Consider the following 25,123-nt stretch of genomic DNA (forward strand, 5'->3'; position numbering starts at 1 on the left):
ATTCTTAGTTCATAAAAATGTTTGGCTATGGAATTGCTGTCTTTTGTTGTTTTTTTTTCCTGCACTTTTTTGAATAACTGTAAATGCAGCTGAAATAGCAATACTATTATTTCAGAAGTGTTTACTTATTTGCAAGTTGCAAGTAACTGTCATTCACAGCTAGAAAGAAAGACAGGTATTAGCCAGCAGAGGAAAGATGTATGAACTGTAGTGATATGGAATACTGCTCCTTCTTGTACTGAATGTATTACCCATTGAGATTATAAGTGAGTATCTCTAATTAAAAGACCCAGTAGCACACAGTAGCTGTAGTTTTCTGGATTCACACTTTTGCATCCAGTCCCATTATTGCAAAGTCTGAGAAGGGCAAATAGTTCAAAATTACTCACTAGGCTGAAATTCTTTGTTCTGGAGTCAGCAGAAGATTTGCCCTTGTTGTCAGTTCTGGAAATTCATGTGCACGGTACATGTACTTGTCAGCTCTTGCTGTTGGCAAAATTCAAATGGATACAAATTCTTTAAGCTAGTGGATGGAAGACAAAATGCCCAAAGAGAAAATTGCTCTTGATTTTCTGAACTAAAAGAAAAGGAAATTTCTATTTCACATTTCTGCATCTATTGCAAAATACAGCTCATGAATCAAACTATCTTACCTCCCTCCCTAAAGCGTATATTATCAATATTCAAAGAAGGAAAAAGGACTGCCTAAAATATGAAATTCAATGAAGTACCTGTAACTTTTGAAATTAAAATAGCTGGGAAATGACTGAATTAATTGTATATGTCCTGAAGAAAGTTGACTGCATATTATTCTTTTTATTCTTAGTTTCAATATGTGTAAAATTGTGATTTAAAAAAATATTGGCAACTGTGCCAAAAATGTGTCTGACAGATTTGGCTATGATTATTGTAAAGTCATTTGAAGAGTTTCCACTGTGCTTCTTCTTTAGAAGGCAAAGTCTTGCAGTTCTTATTAAAGTAAGACCTCTACTGAACAAAACATATGTAGATATGTACATTCATACCTACATAGAAATGATCTGCAGGGGTTGCCCAAAATGAGAAACTTATTCAGCTGGGAAATAAAAACAGTTATACAGTTTGCCATACAGGTCATGACAAACAGGAGAGTTGCATGGCCATGAGTAAACCCTTTCCTGCACAGGAAATTTCTTATTGCACAATTTTTCCCATAACATTTATGCAGATATTACTATGACAAAAATGTACCAGTGTATTTGTGAAGATATACCACTATAAGATGACAGCAGATCCCACAGGGCCTTTAGCCTCCTGGTGAGCATGAACTGACCAGCCTGATCTGCACCTCCTGATAGTCACACAGCAATTCCAGTAACAAAGAGAGAGATCTGTGAGGAACTTGCTGGAGCTGCAGCAGGACATCAATGCTGGAAGAGACGTCCACAGAGCCACCATCATCTTATGTATATATATAAATATATGTATATATTTATAAAAATATCCAAACAGACTGGAGTTTGTACCTCAATTACTGCTGTCAGGAAGGTGGCTAGTGCTATATAGTGTCATGTCACAAGTTGTGTAGGAGGCTTTAGAAGTGCACAGGAGGTCAATACAAGATTTGCAGTGTAGGGCTCCTGCAGCATGACCATGACGGCAACAGGAGTCTTGCTTTTTACCCCTTACCCTATGAATCCACAAGGTAGAAAATGTGATTGCTCTCCAGTGCTGTAAGGCAGGCCTAAAGCTTTACAAGCCTGTGTGGAAACCATTTTTTCTGCAGACTGGAGTATGTGTGCATGTTTGTAAACTCATTTTCTAGCTCTTTGTGAAAGATCCCAGCAGTGCTGGGAGGGATGGAATGAGAGAGGGAAAGAGAGGGACTTTAGAGTTTTGAGTTGGAGGCTAAAAGGAGCAAAATAAATACAGTACTTGTTTGTAGCACAAGAAGTATTACCTAGGTCATAGCCAGCCGCTGCTGGCTTCAAATCTTGCAACGAACTTTAAGAAATGTGCCTGCACCATAGTAGAGACAATTCAATTTATAAAATCCAGAGGTAGATAAAGAGCTAAGGGTATTGATTAAACTATTAACCAATATACTGTTTCTCCTTTTTATGGTTGCAGATACAATACACATATGTCAGATCAAAATTTTTAACTGTTTGTCACCACCACCTGGAGAAGGCTCCAGACAAGGAGGTGATAAAAAGTAAAATTTAGGTAGAGACAAGCATATTCAGCCAATTACAGTGGGCTTTGAGATTTCAAAGGAAAAATCCTTTCAGTCGCAGTAAGCAGAGGGAAAATGTAAAGAAATATCTGTTCTTTAGTGTCTACATTATGCTAAGTGGCTTATGAAATTCTGGGGTTTTTAAATCTAGGAGGCTGACCAGTGGAGAGCAGGGTACTGCAATGGAGAGGCACACATGCAGTTGTCCTCAGAATTTCTTCTGGAGCTGACACTGCTTTCAACTCCAATTAGCTAACTCAGTATCATAGCTGTGACTATTTTTTAAAGAACTGTCATGCAGGCCATGAATACAGACAAATTTTACTCAAAAAAAATGATGGTTCAGTAAAATATGGTACTGTGAGCTCTTGGTACTAGAAAGACACTCCCAGATGTGATGGAGGCCACCCAGTGCTGAGGACTGTTGCCAGAACAAGTTTTGGGGAGTGAGAAGAAAAGGCCTGACTGTTCATATAGATACTACTTCCTTAAAATACTGCTGATATATTTGTAGTGTTAAGATCCTTCTGCCTTCACATGCTAATTTAGAGAGTTATAAAGGGAGACTAATGTCTTGTTCCATCTTAAACAACACTCCTTTACATATATAGGCCTACCAACAAGGTGTAGATATTGAACTTGTGCAGTATTATGAATCATTAAAGCTGAATAAATGCTTAATTGCACTTCCAGACATCCTGTAGGCCACCTGACAGGCCCTGGAGACCCTGGTGGTAAGGAACAAGGCAGGTTCCTATGCTGAAGGATACAGGGTAGTGTGTGCTTTCTGTCACAAACCAGAAGAATTCTTGAGTACAAGAATTCTTGAGTGATGCACCATAGATACCTCCACACAACCTCTTAAGTTTTCAACATCCCTTTTGATCTAACAACATAGGAGACCTGTTGTCCCTTCTTCAACTGCACCAAAAGCCCACTGCTCTTATCACTTCAAAAATCCCATTCCTGGTTATTTCTAATTCCACATATCCGTCTTGGATCAGAGTTTCACAAAACTTAACAGTGCATACCAGGTTACCCATCCTCTTTGCCCCAAAAAGCCATCCAGAGCACCACTCAACTCCAAATCTCCTCAGTTCTTCCAACCTTCTGCTCCAAACCTCCTTCTGCCCAATCCTGCCCAATTTCTCTGCTCATCTCAGTCTCTTCACTGCCACCCCTCACTGCTCTATGGTCCAGAGCAATAAACTCTGATCACATGGCAGGGATGGCTCCTCAGCCCTACATCTTTGGGTCCTTCACCTTGGCTTGAACCATCTGCTGACATCTGCAATCACTGAAATAAATTTCCATGGCTCTCTGAGCCCACTGTCCTCCATCACAGCAGCTCCTCCCTCATTGCCCCCGTCAGAGGATGTGACTCAGCTCCTACATCTCACAGGGATTTCTAAAACCTAAATACAGACTGTGGTCCCCAGAAATGTGCTTTAAAAATGATGCATGGAACAAAAAGTAAGATCTATTTTAGGAAAATCAGATGCATTTAGACCCTTTATTTCCATACTGTTAGTCTACAATTAGATCTGGAACTTCCTTTTTATAGGATTTGGAAAAGAAAACTGGAGAAAACATGCATGTAAATTTTTTTCCTTCCTCCCACCCCATCCCTTACCTCTGACAACAAAGAGAGCACTTTTACCTTTATTTTCCTCTCTTTAGCCCTGTATTTGAAAAGAAGGTGGGGGAGGTGAAAGGGGACTAAAATTCAAAGAATTAGAGGTTACTTGTTCTTCTTTGTAAATAATTGCCATGCCATTGACTGAGTGCCCTGAAGCCCAGCTCCCTGCTGACAGACTGCTGTGTCAGCAAAAATTTCTCTTGTTTTACAGACGTCTTTAACATCCTCATGGGTGGAATACAAGGCTGAGTACAAAAACTCACTACCAATCTTTGATGGCACACAGTTGCTTTTCAAATTAAAACATTTTTTCTTCCCTGTCTCATCAGGGATGTTACTTGATGGTGCTTACCCATTCTTCCTTTCTCATGGAGGATGCAGAGTTCTCACTGAACCATTTTTTCCCCATTGAGATCTACCATTGCAATCAGAATGCAGGTTATTTGATTAATCACTTTATTAAACCTGTTTTCACCTTTGAAAAAGGCACTTCATTCTTCTCCATTTATAGCACACTATTTCCTACAAGGCACTGTGAAGATACAGCTATGGATCTATGCTCTTTATTAATCCATTCTTTGTAATAAAATAGCTGTGTGAGGAGGCACAAGGACTACCTGGATAACAAAACCCTTCTAGGTGCCTCATTTAGACTTTTTTCCTACTCAAAATCTCCTTGTTCTGGTACAGGAACATGTGTGCTTCCTTGTAAATTATACCTGCTAATTTTCCTCACAGCCTCACATTGCTGCCAGTGTTAAAGAACAAGGTGAATAAAAAAAATCAGAATACAACAGAGTTTACAGCAGTAGAAGTAGCTTGTGTGTCTGCAAAGCTACTAAGTGGAACTGGACAAGTAGGAGTCCTTGTTTTTCAGCCATGCAGAGCTATAAAGGCTAGAATAAAACAAAGGGGAAACCTAGCCTGGACTATTGCTTAGCAAAAGGCTCTGAATTTTCAGCAAGTGATTGGCTGCAAAGTGCACCGTAAATCCACCTAGGGATAGCACACAACTTCAAAAGAGCCTGAAAGCCTTCTTCAGCATAGCTCAGATGGTGGAGTATAAACTGACCTCACAGACAAGGTGCTGTACTGGTTGATAGCACATATTACTCTTTTCTGGTCAGAACTGGGCTTTCAACAGGAAGAGTAGGGGCTCTCTAATGTCACTGGAACAATTTTCTGAGTTTATAGTCTCCACAGGAAACTGTGCCCATATTGCAATGGACAAGATAAGTGTTGTTTTTCCAGCTAAATTAGCAATAATGTGAGGCTCTTCCCTTTTACCTCATTCCCATTTCATGAAAGTTCAGGAGGTGTGCAAGTGACAATAAAATCAAGCTTGCTGTTCTGCTCTGATTTGTCAGTGCTACTGTGAACAAATGGCAACATAGCAATTCATCCTCAAGGTAAGCCTTGGTTCTCTGATTTTAGGAGGAAGAGTATGATTTCTGAACACCTGATCCCGTCAGATCTCAGAAGCTAAGCTGGGCCAGGTCCAGTTAGTATTTGGATGGGAGACCTCCTGGCAGTACCGGGGGCTGTAGGTTCTAGTCCTGAGGACTTCACTGTCACCATCCAAGCTGTCTTGGCCATGGCAGATGAACCTTAGGAATTAAAGGGTGGGGCCAGTTCTGTGCATGCTGTGCCTTACCTAAAAAATCCACTGTGCAGGCTTGAAGAACACACCCACGTGGGGAGAGCCCTTCCCAAATCTTTGTTCTTGAAGCCTAGCCATGATGATGATGATGATGATGATGATGATGATGATGATGATGCTGCTGAACACTTCACTCTGAGAAAAAAACTCTCCACAGTGTCACTGTGCAAAAATAAATCTTGTACACAACAAGGAGTCCTTTTGACTGCATGCAAAGGAGGAGGGAGGTGATCTTTTGTAATGAACTATTTTAGCTGAAAATAAATAGAATTTCCATGCATAAAAACCTTTCAATGTGGACTTGGTGAAAAGGGAGTTGTTGGAGCTGCTCACAAATCCTTGCTTAGAGCAACAAATGCAGTTTCATTTGGCTAAAAGAGGTTGTGTGTCTCCATCCATCTCTCCTCCTTTCAAGCCAGCCACCATCCCATTGCCATTGCCATCACAACCATATCCAATGCAGCTGTGTCTTCTGTAAGGCCAGCAGCAGCTGCCAGGTCCCAAGTAGACCTCTCAAGGGAGTGAGGGCATATGTAAACCTATTCTCTGGAGACCCAGAAGCAGCAGAAGTAATCAACGTTGTGATTTTCCAAGATTTCCATAAAGACTGAGCTTTAAGTTCCTGTGATATCACATTAAAGCTTGGCTTTCACTAAAATGGAAACAAAATGGTTCCAGCCTTCATGGCAGCAGATAGTCTTGAAGACAGTAACTGGAAGCACCCCAGAGACTCAAAACCTAGATTGCAAATACAAAAGAAGAGTCTTAAATTTTCTGTTTGCAGTTACATATCTATTTTAAAAAATCATAGCATCAAGGATCTAAAAAAGGGAAGGAGTGTGGTATTTTGGATGTTATCAGAGTGAGACTGTAAGAGTACTATGAAGCTGCTGCCCTGACTGATGTTTCTTGCCCATCTGGAGGAGAAGACCCGCTGTGAGCTTTCCATGCGCTCATCAAAGAAATCCAGATAGAACACAGTGGCAGCGGCAGGGTTTTGAATGAAATTCTCTCTCCTTTGAGTCCTGTGGTTTGTGCAGAACTCCCACAAAGCTGAAAAGAACTGGGGAAGACTGTGTAGGTTTTTTGGTCAGAGCATAGCTAGAGAATTCAGGGGTCTTTTGCTGTGTCTCTTCTGTGGGGTCTGGAGCTATAGTGCTGCAGTCTAACTTTCATCACATGGTCAGAGTCACCACCTCATCTGAACCCAGGACATGGGGGGTGTGTGTGTGAAGGAAAGTTTGCTTGAGAGGGTGGAGGAAAAGGCTCTGTAGTTATTCCCTCCTTATCCATCCCATCAGCAGTGCTCACTCTAGCACTACAAGAGGAGAAATAGACCTTCACCCACTTCGGTCAGACCAGCTGCTCATCAGGCATCTCACTCTGTCTTCTGCAAAAGAGGCCACCAGGATGGCAACAGTGACATTTAGGAGCAGGTGATAGATCACTGGGAATTGCTGAATGCTCCATGGTTTTGATCCACCAAACTGTGGTCATGCTTAGACAAGCACAAGGAGAAATGCTGTCAGTTTTCCACTAAATTTCAGAATTTCCTACATTTTTACTAGAGTCATGTTTGCTTGAATATATTTATTTTTATCCTTCAGGCAAGTATTTCTGCCTCCTGTGAACCTTTTATGTAAATCAATGGAGGTATTTGGCAAGCCATATCAAAACTGCAACTTTACATATCACTGAAGTGGAAAATAAATGAAAATAATTACTGATGCCTCCCAGTACAGATTTGTTTCAAAATGAAACATGTCGCTCAGAGGGGGTGGTTAGTATATATCTAAAGATTTCCTTTTAGCTTACACACCATTGGCTCAGATATTTTTATTTCATTCCAGGATGTGTGCTTTCTCTCTTTTGGGGGAGATCAGGGAGTAATGGTGATTGTTTGTTCGTTCATTTTAACCATATTGAATGGAATCAAGTCTTCACTTATTTAGTAAACCCAGAAGATGAATATTTGTAGAACCCTCCCTCAAGTCAGAAATTGGAAATTGTTTGAAAGAAAAAGGAATACACTGCCATGTCAGTAACATCACTAACAGAGCCACTGACTGCACAAACCATATTTTCTACAGGATGGACTTCATCAATATTCACAGGGGTCAGTACTAATTTGTTTTCATGTATTTCAGTATAAACCAGTAAAGCATGGTCTGATGACACTGACTTGCACTGACAAGCAGAGAACTGAGTCCTGCAGTGCCAAGGGCTGCTCCTGAACCATCACCAGTCTGTCATCCTATTTGTTACATACCGGGTGAAAATTTTGTACCACTTCTGCTTAGTGCCTTTGGACTCTAGGAAACAAATTTTCTATAACTGTTACAGTGCCTAGGCAGTACTTGTAGGAATCACTGCTGTTTCTGGAGCAGAAGGTGGCCATGCAAGCCAAACCAAAGACCCTTTTGGCCCTGTATCCTCCCTCTAGACCAGCTGCCCTACACGGCTGCCAAGGGAAGAGGAGGAACAGGTAAGTGGGTCTTCACTAAACACAGTCACAGTCTTCAGTTATTCTCAGCTTTTAGAGTCAGACATGATTCCTGACTCTTTCATCACCCTCACTGCATTTCTCTTTCAAGTGTCTCTTGAAGTCATGTGGCATTCACATATCCTTCAAGATAAGGGCTTTCAGATGTACAGCACACTACAGGAAAAGTTGCCTCCTTTCATTTGTTCCAAACCTAATTTGTTTACTACCTCCTTATCCTTGTACAAGTGAAAATTACTAGGTGTCACTAGTGACAGTGGCAAAATATCAGCCCTCTGCTTCTCTATTTTTTCATAGCAATTGTTTCCAGACCTCAGTTATTACAGCCCCACTGATAACTTCAAGCCTGCATAGAGGGGATTTGCCATGAATTCTTATTTAATATTCTGGTGGATCTAGATTTTAAACACAACATCAACAGCTGGACTTCTGGGGGGATCTCATCCTACTTGGAATTTCTAAGGTTCTGCAAGTCCAAACTTGTTTATTTCTCCACTACCTGCAACCCCAGGATATAAAAATGTAAAGAAAGTTGTGTCTTAGAGACCAACTCCACTTGTATTTAATTTGTTCCCATTTTTACTTTATCTTTTGCTGCAGGGTGAAAATGAATGAGTTTTTTGGAACAGCACTTTGATTGCATTCTTATAGCATCTCACCATGTGCTCATAGTACACAAGTCCTGGAATAGTGTCTAGTATGAAAAAAATGTCCATCCTTTATACCTCTCCACATGTCACAACCTTTGTAAAGCTTTTAAACAAAGTAAAAGTATTAACTACTATCTAAACTTTGCTTCCTGTGGATAGAAAATCTCTGAAGAGACAGTACCCTGAAGTTAGGAAGATGAAATTATATGAGAAAGGCAGAATACTGTGAACATGGGAGATGTGGCAATGAAAGAAAAAGTGAAACAATAAGTTTTCTGTTACATTTAGCAAAGCAAACTTCTCCAAAATTTCTTCTACTGTATCCTGATGGGAAGCTTATCAGTGTTTGTTGTGTTGCTGCTGAGCCCATTTACATAATTCTGATGTTGAACAAAAAACAACCAACCACCAAAAACTAACCAAACCCCCAAGATAACAGCATTAGCTGTTCTGCTTCACAAAATTTCCCATCATGGCAGTGTAACAGCCCTTTAGATTGTAAAAGTTGGGCTGTGCATTACTCATTGAAGGAATGCAGTCAGCTCATGACTGAAAGTGAAAAAAGGTAGATAAAAAAATGACAAGTTCAAGTTGGTGGTTTGCTGCATTTAACATGCACAAAAAGCATTTCTAGTTGTTTAAAGGATGCAAGATCTGCTTCACATGCAACAACACTGAATGGCAAAGAAATCAGAAGGGTTCAAAGTCTTCACCTGTGTCACATCTTCCAGGGCTGTCTGCTGAGGTGACAGATTTCTCAAAAGGATGCAATACACACAGAAATCAACAGATGTTTCATTGTTAGTAAGATGTTCCTGCCAACGGTTATTTCACATTTCTTTTAATATGTCAACCAGCCGAGATTCAAAGAAGTCTGCCTTAAAAACACAGCCTCCAGAGTTGGGAAAGGTGTCATGAAGTTGCTCTCTGGGTTTGTATACCACCTCCCAAATACACAAAACAAAGGAGAAAACGATTTTTGCCTGTGGTTACCAGAATCACATTAGTAATGCTGGTGACATAAATGAACATTCACTACACTGAAATCCTTGATTATTTGCCCCTGTTTATGCCAGTGGCATGGATACTTTCTGACTGGCCCAGGGCATTTTGAGTACACCCAGATTTGAGATACTGCTGCTGAGGGAAAACTGCAGCCTGACAACTAACTGCATGGAAAGGCCTTTCATTCATGTATTTATTTTCAACAATGTGATTGTCCAATAAAGTTGTCTGCCGTTAAAAGCTAATTATCTGAAAATCATATTCTGATACTATTACAGAATTTGTAGTATGTAAAATTTCCAATTTAAAAAAAATCATCAAAGAGGACTAATTTGCAAAATCTCGTATAAGCATACAAGCTTATTTCCTGATTGTTTTTTTCTTTCTTCCTAAACCTGGCATCTCACAGATGTGCCTTCTGCATTAACTTCAAAGAAAAGAAATGCACTACTACAAAGGGTTGCAGTTTTCTCTAGTTTGTTTTTTTTATTCTATATTCACACGCAAAGCTGGCAACCCTTAGAGGTAGATACCAAATAAATCTAACCAAGGTAATAGCAACGTTCACTTATTTTGTTAGTTTAACAAATGTTCCTGAGCTGATTTGCCTAGAATATCATTGCAAAACAAACAAGCTCAAAGTGGTGCAAGAAGCCAAAGTAAAATACTTCAAACATTTGAATTAATTTTATAACAGATGGCAGGAATTTACTAGGAAGGTTATTTATATGTTCTGAGGCAATACTGTTCAGACACAACTTATATCTGGAACAGAGAAAATCTAAGTTATTTTCATTGTCTTTTAAGACAGTTCAAATGGAATTTATTTGCCTTACTCACTCAGCAAACTGGATAAGTGGTCTAGCTCTTTAAATGCAGTTGTTCCAGTTTCACAGGAGAGAGGCTATAAAATGGGGGTGCTTCGTTAAAATACCACGGCTGGCACCTCTCAGAGGCTCAGGAATGGAATATTCACTGAGTAAGTAACACATTATAAATTATAATTGAGATTCAGTTCTCCCAGGGAGAAGAGAAGGTAACTTGTCATTTGAAGTGTTGTGAGTTTCTGAGAGTGGACTAGGAGTTTAGGGGGTATAATGATATCATTAAGAAATGCCCTTGCAAAGCAAGCAAAATTACACTGTGCTGTTTCTTGAAAACCACAGGAACTCTTTATTGTTCTGTCAGCAGCAGTTCAAAGAGCTATGTGACCCCATTAACATTCACTAAGGCATGTATAACACATTGGAGGAGGGAAATTTCTTGAATAGTTAATTATATTTTGTGTGTTTGAATACCTAACACTGTTAGGCGTATGAGCTCAGCACCTGGTTTACCTCTCAGCTTTATTTGTCTTTTAATATTTAGAGGAGAAAGCAGTATCAAAGGTAGAGAAAGAGGTTGGGAAGTGGGAAAAGTAGATAATGGCTGGCTGATTTGATAGCTGTGGTTGGACTGCTGTAGTATTTGCAGTCCTTCTTGTATGAGCAGCAATTGTTATTAGATGGCCAGAAAACCCTTTGAACCCACATGTCCATGTCAGGTAGGAATATGTGGGGTGAAACACAGTATAAACATAACCTAGACTCTTGTGGAGAAACTGGGTTTATCTCATTTTCAATAAGACCCAGCTCTTCTAGCTAAAATATGTATTTATTTCTGTGTAAAGTTTTTCAAGAGGGTCTTTCACACATGGGGCCAAAGTGACTAGTCTCCATGCTGCAGTGATTGTTGACTCAGTTTAAGCAGAGACAATGGCCAGCAATAGAAACTGAAGTTTAACTGGTTAGTTTTGAGTGTGAATGTTTATATTTATTTTTTTTTTAGGGAGTGAGTAATGGATCTTTTCTCCAGTGTTAGTGGAAAGCCCACTCAGATTGATTAATTAAGTCAGAAGCTTTATCTGAGCCAATTAATTAATTTCAGTTACACTACAGATTCAGGAATCCTTATCTCTAAAGAGACTGTTCCCTTGCAGCTTTCTTCACACTTAGCAATAGGTTTGATAAACTATATGATAAAGGAGAGGACCGTCACAAGGAAGTTAATGCTATCTGTGCTATATGGAGGAGATGTTATTTCCTGAGATACTTTTAAATTCAGGTTTTTTGTATTTCTAAGTGACATCAAACAAAGTTAGGACTGTCAGTGGGACTCTTCATGGAACTTCATACAGATGTTAGACTAGGGCCCTTTGTAACTACCTCAGATGTCCATTTACATAGTCATTCCCACCAACCCACAAGAAACCATCTTTTCCAGGCACTGGGCTCATTTACTGAGCATATTCACTAATTCAAAGCTGCTTCTAAATAATCTTGGAAAATAGAAGAGTAAAATTTATATTACCCTATAAGCTTAGGCAAGCTTGACTTCCATTTTCAGTTCATTGAGTGCTCTCCTGTTATGCTCTGTAATTCTTACACAGTGATCAAGTATTTTGCCCATCACATATATATTCATACTTCTGCCTTTCTTCTGAAAAACTGTCAATTTAATGACCTTCTAAATGTAAATTGAAGAATACATGCCTTGTAATTGTACTTGTATTAGCTATGTTTTTTCTTAGCTGCATTTTTATTGCATGCAGATTGGAGTTAGTCAGAAAACCTCATCTGAAATGGAAATAATTTTTGTTACACTTTAACCATACTATAAACTGGTTCTGCTGCAAACAGTTTGAAACAGTGGGAGTGTTCCCTGAGTGAGAAGCAGAATGCACATCCAAAACATCTAATACGTGTCTACCAGAAAGGGATGGAAAACACATGCTGAAATAGTTATAGGAAGTTTTGAATTACAGAACAGTATAGAGATGGATGAATTTTCCCTGAAATACTTTTTTCCTCAGAAAATGCCCATTTGTTGAAATCAAAGCTTAGTGAGGGGGCAAAGGGTAGAGATGAGGGGAGAAGGAGTAGGCTGAACATTTCACCTGATGTTTTCATCTTTTCTTGGAAGACTGTAATGTTTGAGGTTGACATTTTTGCATCAAGGAACCCCTGCAATTCAGTAATGTTTATTTCTAGTGTTAAGTTCTACACAGTTAGGGAGAGACATAAAAAAATTTGAGAACAAAAAAGTTCTTCAAGATCACTAGGCAAATGTTCTAATTGACGTACAGAGTTTCCAAAAAGTGCTGAAACATTGAGGGATATTTTTGCAAGCCTAGAAAAGTCTTATGAAGTGGAAAATCACTTTGTGACCTCATATAATAGAGCTGGAATTACAACTTCCATCAAGGCAATGGCAAAAGACCCCTTTGCATCAGTTGGGACTTCACCTCAAACTTCCTGAAAGATTTATGGTCTCTTTTCACCATGCTGACCATACACACATTGACCAACCAAATAGGTATGACCATAAAAAGTTTGAGGAATTTATAAATTCCTTTGTTGAAGAGGAGATAATAATAATAGATGAGGCTTTAAAAAGAATTCTTCTGTGTGGTACAAAAGTCCTGCTTTTCTGCACATAATCAGGTCAAACAACAAGCAGGCAAATATTTCTCAAAATCATTGCCCTTCTGCAGAATTTTTGAATGTTGGTGACTGCAGCTCTTTCTTAAAATTTTGCACCAGAAATTATTACCTTGCCTAGAGCAGCAGAGTGAACAGAGTCTTGCCAAGAGCCCTCTTCTGCACTATGTGAACTGAGCTGATGGCTCTTCCACAGCAGCAGTGAGAGACACACAGCCAGTTACACTGACGCAGCATGTCCTTGAAGGCATGTGCTAAGGAGAGCGCTGCAAACAGGAGATTTAAGGCAGAAACTGATCTTCAACTGTCACAGTTGCTTTCCCAGGCAACATGAATTTCAGTCCTGCAGTTGTTAGTGAAGACTCCAGCACAAATCCTCTCCTAGAAAGAGCCAAATTCTTATCTACCTGTGCTCGGGATAATCCGTGCCACATAGTGTACAGTCGTGCTGGAGTGATGACTCCTCATCTTGCTTTGACTCCATGTCCCTGTCCACAGGTACCTCCATCACCACCCCACACCTCAAACAAAATAGTATCCATTCCACCTCTGTTGTCACGTAGCTCTCACTGAAATGTCACTACTCATATATCTTTCAGATATGCAATACCTTTTATATTTTTGCATAATCACTTTATATATTTCTCATAGCAAGAAGTAATCTGTAGTAAGCACTCTCTTCAGGAAGCATTCACTCAGTTTCCATGCTAAAAAAGAAAAAGCTTTCAGAGTTGTAAAAGAAGTTAAACAGATTACAGAAGCATCACTCCCAAAATTCTATGAAATTAATGAGGACAAGGATAATGTAAATTAATGCAAGTAAATTAGACCATGTTCACATTTTATGAGAGAAAGAAAAGCTCAACATACAACATGATTTATTTATGCATGTGTTGGTGGGAAGGTTCAAGCATGACTGGTGTTAGCTCTAGATGCCTTTTTACTGTCTTCTAGTAAGAAACAGCTACCTTCTGTCCTAAGCAGGCAGTGAATTTAACTTCCATGTTTCCTTGCCAGGACTGAAAGAGTATTTTCTTCCTTTCTAATGCTTATCAGCAACTTGAGATCTTTATTAAAATGTGGTAACAGGCATAAAAAAAAGACTTTCCACTTAACATATCCACATTGCAGCTTATCCTTTCCTCACAGACAAAACCCCCAGAGCATCCAACTGGTAAACGTGGTAGAGCTGATCAATTCTACTAAGCAGCTAATTCCAGTTTTCAAGTGACAAATGTGAGTCTACAGCCTCCTATGCTTTTCTTTTTCCTTGTTCCAGTCAGCTCCCTAGAGATGGTAGGCACACAATGAGCATAGGCCTTCTCTCGCAGAAGCAAAGTCTGTTTATGTACCTTTTTTATTTCTTAATATAAAATGAGTCAATCCCTCTTCTTGTCTCCTGTAATTTCAAAGGCACCCTCACTGGCAGCTCAGAGAGTACTCCCTCTACATATCGCAACAGCTGTTGGAGACAGATAGCATGAGCATTTCTGGAATGATTCAAAATGGCCTTCTTTCAGTGGATACTAAATGCTCATGATTAGCTGTGATTTCATATGCAGCCATCCAGCACAGGTCTCTAACATGAAGCACATTTTTTAACTTCAAGGATTATATGCTATTTTATATTTTGGACATGTTTTATACTATAGCTCCTCCTTCTGAAATACAACATGAAAAATATTTGGTTGCATAATACAGTGTTAAGAGACAAGTAATTTGTTGAATAATTTAACTGACATTAAGTTTCTTGATCCCACATAATTACAGTAGGAGGAAATTTTTTTTAAAAATTGACTTTTTAAACCTGTTGTTCATGTTAAAGATCCATCTAATTCTAAACAGGCTGAGTTTTCCATAATCTGTCATCCCATCCCAGATTTTGAAGTGGGATTTTTTTCAGAAGATTTTTATCTATACTAGTATCTGATTAAAGTGTTCTTAAGTCAAGCATCATCAATTTCCTTTCATTTTCCTCTACTCACAGAAATATAAACTTCAATTTCTTGCTGGATTATGATAAACTGAAGATAATTAAGGAAAAAAAATAAAGAACTTTAATGGATTTCCTAATGTATTTTGTTTGTCAAATCTTCTGTCAAGTTACTACCTATAAAAATCTGGAGACAAATTCCTGTTTGCAGGTCTCTGTTGCTCCCTGATGTTACTGCTATTTGCTGAAATTACTGTGAATTTGATTCAAAGCCTTATTGAACCCTAAAAATCACTCCTAAAATGATTGATCATTCTAACAAAGTAGTCATAGAGCTCCTTTTTTAAGAGTTACTTTTATATCATCACATATAAGTAGAACTGCGTGTGACAGAACTATCAGAGAAAGAAAGAATACAGGAAATAAGCATTCACTCTACTTGTTTCAGTACCTTGAGACAGCCTTGGGGCAAGTTAGCCTTTGTGAGGCAGCACTAGGAGCACTGGATTGCAAATCTGATCTTCAGATCAGTTTTGAATCCAGCTTGCTGATTTGTGCCACAGTCCACTTAGCTAGGTCTTGGTAGCCCATGGCCTTCTGGCTTGGTTTTCACAAAGGAATGGTAGTTGTGGTCTGACCTGCTGTTTTGAAGGTTTGGGAATATTTCTGGCTGCTATTGGAGAAGTTGTTGCATTTCAATTCAGAGTACTAGATGGGGGAATTTATAAATTACTAAATAACATGCATGAACACAAACTGTAGCACATAGCTGTGGTGTTGGATAAGTCAGAAGCAAACAGTGTTTCTCTATACACATTGGTAGAAGCACCCTAAAATCAAAAGTCCTGTCTGGAGGCAAAGGCACTGCATTCTCAGAGCAGAAGCCTACCAGTGTAAAATAAAAAAGTAAAAGACTGGGCTTCACTGGACACTCAGGTTATATACTAAAACACTTCCCCTGATTATTAGAGGTCTTCAAATGCAGTGGTTAGTAGCAAACATCCTGCATACAAACAAGTGACCACTTGTTACATGCTTTACCTGCTTCATGATTGCAACTTGGGTTTCTTACCTGTGCTATTGAACTCTGATGCTTCTAAACTGCTAGGCAAAATGCTAAAAGGTTAGTCTCTGGTTAACTTAAGCCACAATTTAATTTTGTCTACTATCACAGGATAATTATAAGCTCAGCATGACATAGAGAGAACCATAATTTCACAGATGAAGAAAACAGGGTAAAGAAATATGCTGTGAAGGGGAAAAGTTGTTCACATTAAGGGAATAAGGATTAGAAGTCAAAACTCATCAAATAATTGACAAAATAGATTGGTTTTACACACATCTCTTTCCCCTCCTTTCCAACCACATGACAATCTTGTATTTAATGTGTTAAAACTCAAAAGATCAATAAGGAAGGAGCAGGACATGAGTTCAAAGCATAAAATAGCAGAGCTAGTTAATCAGAGATAGTTTAGGCACTAAGAACACATTTGTCCTTGCGCAGCTGTGACATAATGAGAATTGCCATACTGTACAAATACTTGTTCAGCAACTAAACTGTTGTTTAAAGTGAAGACATAAGACTATATTTAGGTCATTAAATAAAAACAGTTGAGAAACAGAATAGGTGCTCTGTTGAGTTATAATGAACTGTCTTGTGTGATGCAATACTTACAGAAAGTCATACAAAATAAGGAGTAATACAGAGCAAAATGTGCATTCAGATGTGTGGTGATGTAATTTTACAGTATTTGGAACTGATCAGCCTATATAATAGTAATATATTAATTTCTGCATCCAAGTCTATTAGGTTTGACTAGTGTTTGTTTTACAAAACAAGATGAATTAACATATGCATGTGTGTAATGCTTGTTTTCTGCACTTAATGATAATGCATCACAGCAGCAATTTGAGGAAAAATAAACTGAATGCAAATACAAAGAAATGGACTGACAACATATTAATTGGCTGAAAGCAATTTGAAAATAAGAAAAATTCCAAATGCATAAATTGTTAAATACTATTTATTTTTAAGCCATTCTATATTTCAGAATGTGATGATCTGAGAAACTGAATGAGATAAGAGTTTAAGAAACTGTGGGGAAATGGTTCAGTTATGGCATTAAAATTACAGTTACATAGAGAGAGACTAAAAGTTCCTGGCTCAGATACCCACATGTGAACATATGGGTTCGATTCCAGTAGAAATTGTAAGGGAGAATTATTTTCCATCCTCTCATCCACTTGCCTAGACTTATACAGGACTAAATATAACCCCAAATCTCTTTTTATAAAGGAGGACTGAGATAGCCTTGTAATCTGCTTGTCTGAGGATCTGACCATTCCCAATGCCTTAGCTATGGGAAATAACAAGGAACTGAAGCAATCTCAATTTTTTTCAGACATCATCATCTCGAGGGCAGGACCTGACTGGTTTGGTATCGGTGGCCTCCAATGCAACTCATATTGTAGGTCTTATATCCAACTACATTTTACACAAATTTTACATTAGGATAGCAATAGTTCTTTTAAATTAATAACAGAAAAAGTGCCAGTGAAGGTACTTCAACAGCAATGGTGAGAGCCAAAAAAACCCAAAAGTAAAAAGCCTCCACCGTCACTCTTTGCTGAATATGTGCTTTATAAGCATGAATGACTTGCTTCTAAGCCTGCTAGGTTGGAGTGCAGCATTCACAACTCCTACATCTCATCAACCCAGTAATTAGTTAAGTTTAGGATGTTATTCCAATTTGCACTTTTAGAGAGAGTTATATTTCTAGTAATCCTGGAGAAGACAACAGTAACTTGACTTTAAGTAAGAAATGAAATGCCCACACAGACACAAGAAAGGCAACCTCCCTAAATTGCCCTGCACTGGACATAAGGCTAATGACACAGTCATAAGACTGGGCTTGGTACTCCCAGGCTTCAGTGCTTCCAGAAACATTGTTGCCAACAACTGCAAATAAATTGTAGGCAGACAACCTGGCAGTGCTGTGGCCAGAAATCAGGTGAGATGAAGGCTGGACTGACCTCTTACCAAACAGATGGAAAAACAAAATTTCGACAGGCACAAGGACACTTTGCTAGAACTTGTTTTCCTTGTGAATGTCACTTGGCTTTATCTTCCTCCTGACTGCAGGGGTTTTTTTGAATCAAAGAATGTTATTCGGTATGAAGTGATAGTATCAGCAGGAGAAGATAAGGTATTGTCATAAGGACTAATTGCACAGCTTGACTTTCTAATTTGTTAGAATAGATGAAAATTCCTCACAAGGGGAACAAAGGCTTAAAGCTGTTGGCAGATTTTTCTACCTAATTTTTGAATAATAACCTGAAGTAGAGACAATTGGGATTTAATAGTGGACAGTTTTAGTACAAAAAATAGTTGAACAATCTTCTCTTTCTAGTGCATAAGTTAAAACAAACACACACATCCCAGAGAAAATTATTCTTGAGGTATTTGTGACTGTAGGATTTCTGGTAAGTACTGAAAATTAAACAAAACCACGATTACTTACATTATCTCTCTTTTAAAGTATGTAGCTACATGAAATGTGGTCCTTGGGCAACCTGGTATAAGACTGAAGTCAGCCTTGCTTTGAGCAGAGGGTTGGACAAACTGGATCTCCAGAGCTCCTTCAAACCTAAACAGACCTTGGATTCTGTCTCATGCCCTCAATTTGTAAGGTTATGTCAGACTACTTTTAGATGTAAAAATCCATCTCAGGTTTAACAGCAGAGATGGACTCAGACTTTAGTGGAAAGGGCTGAAGTCCTTTCTGAGCACCACAGTTTATCCTTATCCTCAGGTTGCCCCATCCACAGGTTGCCCCACCAGACCCCGGATGGCTTATCCTCACTTTATTCCAAACCCTGTAACAGCACAGTTTTAGCTTGCTCCTATGTATCTGCAAGAACCAAGTGGATTTGCAACCCCTAAACAGTCTGAACCATAAATGTAACGGGATCCGTTGTGACAAATAAAGGCAGTCAGAATGAGGGCAAAACAGGGAGCCTGTCCTCCCTCTTCTTCTTTTCTCTCCAACTCAAATGCATCCACGTGAACACAACAGCGCACTTCCATCTGCTGAGGGAGCTGCTCTCTTCTTCTGTCATCCTCCCTCTGTAAACACATGTGGTTGCATGTGGACTGCACACTCCAGAAGGCAGATGCTGCTAGATTTTAATCCCTCCCAAATTCTCTGAGGGATTAAACCTCAAATCTCTATCCCTCCTTCTTTTAATGCTGCAGTAAGTAACACACATGTTGGTTACATTGATTTGCAGCTGAAATAGAAGTGAAAGACAGCAAAAATGAGATGTCTGAAAATCAATCTCTGCTGCAAGTGGATGGGACATTAAAGCATTCTGGATTTTTTTCTCTACTCTTCACTTTGCCCAGTAAGTGATGAGGCAAAAATCACTGTATCAATAAAAGTTGCAAGTACATGTGTTACCCTTCACTTACCTGTAACCCTTCAATGGCCAGTTTGAGGATAGATGGTGTAAGCTTGGAGGCTTGTTTGAAGGAGAAGTTGCTCCAGTCTATAATTAGAATGAATCCATTTATCTGAAGCTCCTGATCTTCAATGAGCACTTCTAAGGAAAGTAGAATAGCCCGGAGGATATCTATGAAGGAGTTTCTAAAGCCAAAACAGGAAAAAGAAAAAAAAAATCAGTGGTTGCAGTTATCTTCAAACCTCAAGGTACTCAGCTTTGCTGTGGATTTGGCATGAGTGAGGGACAGGGATTTATTCTGGTAGACTTCTTCTGAAAAGAGAGTTGTTTCAGAGGTGTCATTAAAGAGTTCCCTCTCCAAAACTCACATTACCCTCCTCAATGTGATAAATCCTGCTCACTCGTGGATAAAATAAACACTGAATGAGATCTCATCAATTCTTCTGGCATTTCTTACAACTGATTTTGGCTAAGCTACATTGGGAAACTATTTGTCTATGGTGAAATGAAACAAATTCAAGATATCAGCTTAAATCCTTGCTTGTTTGGATATATTTTGCCATATTTTTCCTTTATTTGTTTGTTTCCCTTTTTTTCAGAAAAAAAGATAAAAGATATGGATACAACTAGGTTTTGTGCCTTCCTGTTTGAGTGGAGGGAATGATCCAAAGCTTTGCACAATAAAATATGACTGTCATATTCCTGCAAACCAAACACAACATAAAAAATAGTTGCATATCCTTAAAATGGGAACTCTTTATTAATTATTGGCTACAGTAGGCTGGCTGCAAGGCTTCCCTCATATTTGGGAGAATAATTAAAAACCTCTGAGGCCCTGAAGGATATAGCAAATAACAGAGAAGAAAATGTTAAAGTGTTTTCTTTAATGTGAATATCTATACTGGGAAGTCTGGGCCACTCTCTGCTATCATTTCATGCATTTTACAAAAGTGAGAGTTGGGCACTTTAATGACTTAATCCATATTTATACCCAAGTAAGTGGAATCAGGTGCTCTCCTCATTTGTCCTTTCCATGAAGATGATTGATGACAACAGATTCTTTTAGACGGCAACAAGCAAGGAAACTTCAGTAAGTTCCATTTAACCTTTATAAAATGAAATTGTAGCATACTGCTGGTGCAATGTGCTTTACTCCTTCATAATTCTCAAATTTTGATAAGGCCTGAATACTCTTACAGGGATGGTTCACACCAAGTTCTCCTATGGAGATTTTAATTTAATAATTTCCTGCTGTTTTCTTAAATTTAAAACAAGTTCAAGACCATTGTTTCAAATTTTGCCTGAGATAAAAAACCCTATGTGTAGTCAAAACAAACTTCTCTGCCATTAAGACCTCTACCTCTGAATGGCATCAGCATGCAGTAAATTTCTATTAGAAGAAAATGGAGAAGTGTTTTCTTATTTTTTCTCTTTTCTCTCAGCATATTTTGAGTGAAAATGTATGTTCCTTTTCTAAAGACTTAATCTCTTGAAAAAGCTTCTCTACTCTGCCTTTCTGCAAAAGTTAAAAGTTTCTCTGAAGTCTAATTGCTGAGACAATAAATAGAGCTTAAAGGTAATACATTTTGTTGTTGCTGGGTACCAAATCATCTCTCCCTCACTTATAGGACAACCTTGACCTTTTCAAATCCTGCAGGGAAGTTGTGCTAAGTGGAAAAACTGAATGAGTATGTCATTAGCAATGTAAAGTGAAGGCATAGTGACTGGATTGGCACCTGACATTTGTTTCCAGTCTAAATCTATTTGGAAATCTGTGATATACTGCCTACTGCCCAACTGAAAGGGGATGCTTTTCAAGCAGCAACAGCAGATGATTACGCTCTCAATGGTGAAAAAGTAAATATACCCCTGGACCATATCTACTTAATAAATCCTACACTATCACTCTTCAAGGTGGTCAGCCTTTCACAAGAACTACCCCATGGGAGCTCCCAGAGATATACAGTTGCTCCAGTAGCATGCTGACACACATGCCAACTCTTGTTGTCATCCATACAGAATAATATTATCATCCATGCATGTGCTTTTTGGGTAGATTGGGGAAGATGAAATAATCCTGACCTCAATTTAACCCCACAGTTGCCAACCTTAGAATGAACCAAATGTTTGTTATTACCAAAGGTGTGAAAACAGAGCCACATTGTGATAAGGTTTCATCCTTCATTTGTGGGAAGAAATTTTCTTGAGTACGTTCAAACTTGTGTTTATGATTCTGCTACTGCTAATGTTTATAAAGTCTGTGTAATTATTTCAGTAGGGCTGTCTGAGAATGGTACATGCAAGACATCTTCTGTAATCCACATAAATGATAAATGACAATGAAATATTTGAGTGCAAAATTTTCCTCTTGGACTCTATGATGAGGAATCCCAGTATTTGTTTGGATGTCTACATAAATTGTCAGTTTATCAAGAAATTACTCACCTGTACTTCGCTGTACTTGCAGTAGAAGTTATTTACCTGGGAGATGTGGCAGGCAGTTTTATTAGTTTGTAATTAATCTGTCTCTCCCTGCCTGTATCCCTCCCCTCTCTATGTATTTGAAGTTTTAATACATGGTGTAGGAAAGAACTCACAGTGAACAAAAAGACATTTTTCAGATGAGTACTGGGTGACATGAAAGCAACACACAAGTCCTCCAGGTGGGTTGTTTGCAGACACACTGTTTTGTGAATGCAGAGTCTGGATAGAATTCAGACAGAGTGCCACTTGAGGTTGAAGCCCTCTGCTCCCTAATCTTGGGCCTTTGAGACAAGTCATTCAGCTGTGCGACTGATTTGCATCCAAATAATTTTCCATGCATGAAAACAGAACCACTTTCTATTAGTCCATCTCCTTTGTTCCTTTGCTTAATGTTCCCTTCCCTCCTTCAACCTCCCTTCTCACCAGTTTAACCCTGACATTGAAAAAAACAGTTCAATAAATTACTATTACACAAAGGGAAATGTGTAAGGTCCTGTAAGGATTCGGCATGGAGCCTACTGAAGTGAGTCACTAATGAGTTACAAAAGACTTGTGCAAGCCTCAGAAAGACAAAAAGGAGGAGGAAGGGAGAATGCCTATCTACATTGGCTGAACGGAAAGGTACCACAAAAGAGGCTCTGCAAATACCCTTTGGAAAATGGGAAGTTAGCCCAACAGTAGCTAGTGGTAAGGAACAATAATGTAAAACAAAAATGAAGATGGTTTAGCTGAGGGATTTGGTGGGGAGAAGATTAGCCAAAGGCATAACATGAAAATAAATAAGAAGAAATTATTTAATTATAAGGGGTGTAAGCAGGCTGTGAGAGAACCAAAAGGCTCAGTGGAGTACCAGGGTGCAATGGGAACAATTAAAGGGGATGAAGACATTGCAGGGAAATTAAATGATCTATTTGCATGTATCTGCCACCTGTCATTTTGAAGAGATACACAGATAATAGAATTGAGGGACTATTGGAAAATAAGGAGTCAAATAAGACACACTGCAAGAAAGCAACACATTTTGGAGAAGATAGCATCAGTAAAGGCTTTTGACATTACTCTTTCTGAATAGTTAAGTACAAGCTCTGTTTTATGCATGTTAGTGAAATTAATTGGATTATTCAGGCAGTTTAAAGTATGAATGAACAGAAGTACTGGCAGCTGAAGCCATTAAGATTGTCTGCTATTAAGCGGAAGCAAACTGTCACTACAAATCCCAACTGTCCCACAAGACAGCAGGCTAACAAAGTTTGGACCAGTGCCGTTATCTTGGCAGTTGCAGACAACTTATCTTAATATCCCTAAGTTAGTATGCAGCAAGTGCCTCGCTCCTCTGATACTTAAAACGTGGACAAAGCTCAACAACATTTAGCAAGGTGTAAAGATGGTGTAGATATAAATCAGGTAAGAGACCACATCTCACTTTGTTCCCTTCCCACACAAAACATCACCAACAGAGAGCAAAAATGCATGCATAGTTTCTAAGTGAGCAGAGCTGGCACTGTCCTGCAAGGAGGATTCCCACTGGGAGTAAAGCAGAAAGGACCAGGAAAACATCTTCAGATTGCCCCAAATTATTTAAGCTCAAGAAGCTGGCTGCACCTCAAATTCTGTGTGCAACTGTGGGCCCCTCACTACAAGAAAGACATTGAGGTGCTGGAGCATGTACAGAGCAGGAAAACATCTAGTGAAGGGTCTGAAACACAAGTCTTGTGAGGAGCAGCTGAGCGAGCTGGGGTTGTTTAGCCTGGAGTGAAGGAGACTGAGGTAAGACCTTATTGCTCTCTACAACTAAGAAAGAAGGTTGTGGTGACGTGGGGGTTGGTCTCTTCTCCCACACAAAAAGTGATAAGACAAGAGAAAATCACCTTGATTTGTTCCAGAGAGGGTTTAGATTGGATATTATTAATTTTTTTTTCCACTATAAGGATTACCAAGTATTGGAAAAGGCTGCACAGAGAAGTGGTTGGGTTACCATCCCTGAAGACATCTAAAGATGTGTGGATGTGGCACTTAGGGTTGTGGTTTAGTGGTGGGCTTGATAGTGCTGGGTTAATGGTTGGACTCAATGATCTTAAAGGCCTTTTCCAACCTAAATCATTCTATGATTCTATGAAAAGCTTAGAAAGGGAGACATGAGCAACAACCCAGATCAATGAAGGTAGAGGAGGAAGAACCCAGGAGGAAACATCCCACACACAGCCAAGGTATGCTATTCATGGAGAGCCCTTGGAATCCAGTCAGCTTTTTTTTTTCTAAAAGGTGTTGATAAATCATATGAAGTAATTTATTTTAGTAGATTAAATTTTCCCATTCCATTAACATGTTCTTGGATGTTTTTTAAATGCTTGTATTTATTTCAGAAAATGAAAGTTCACCTCTGCTGAAATAAGTATTGGAAATTACTAACATACAGCCCTTGGGGGTTCGTGTCTTGATTCAAACTTATGATCTTGAGTAACTACCCTGCCTTTCTGTCTTCAGTGGGAAATAGCAACCACCTAAAGACTTGATCTTTGCATCTTATGACCTTTTGGTGTGAACCATGCACAATGCAGGGCAGCCCTTGACTGAAGAATAACCAGGAAGAGCAAGTTCAAAATGAAGAATCATGAATAAACATAGCGACTCACTTGATTAAACCTGCGCTAGAGAAGATGAACAGTCAAACAGAAAAGCTCACAGCTGACTCATGCACTGAAAAAGGCTGGTTTGTCTTTACTGTCTGAGGTCTGAATAGTGCATATATGTGCAGAAATTGGCAAGGCTTGTCTGCAATTGGAGGAAATGGGCTACATTCACAGAAAGTGTTCACAAAATATATTTTGACCTGCCATGAGTAACTTCTTTCACAGAATGATTCACAGCCATTTAAACTTTTAAGCCACAAAAAATATGGCTAAGTCACCAGCATGCAAACTGGAAAAATTATTACACGAAAATATGAGGTATTTATCTTATTTTGTAGGGTATCAACCCTTCCTTTGTTATGCCCTGATGCCTTCAGAGACCCCAAAAACAAGACTCAGAGCCAGTTTAGTGTGAGATAAGATAAAAATGTAGATTCTTTAATGTCTAGACTTAGGGCTTTCAG

The 25,123-nt window shown here is 38.9% G+C and overlaps 1 protein-coding gene across 1 annotated transcript in view; it reads right to left on the reverse strand.

Annotated features, from left to right (window-relative positions):
• CLVS1 (clavesin 1) overlaps nucleotides 1-25,123 on the reverse strand; it is a 103,042-nt gene that overhangs the window by 48,268 nt on the left and 29,651 nt on the right. The window contains exon 3 of the mRNA XM_071554464.1: nucleotides 19,556-19,730. Within this exon, the coding sequence (XP_071410565.1) occupies nucleotides 19,556-19,730 (175 nt within the window). The remainder of the gene's footprint in view (nucleotides 1-19,555; nucleotides 19,731-25,123) is intronic.

The sequence above is a fragment of the Pithys albifrons genome, chromosome 4, assembly GCF_047495875.1.
Source record: "Pithys albifrons albifrons isolate INPA30051 chromosome 4, PitAlb_v1, whole genome shotgun sequence".
NCBI classification, from domain to species: Eukaryota; Metazoa; Chordata; class Aves; order Passeriformes; family Thamnophilidae; genus Pithys; species Pithys albifrons.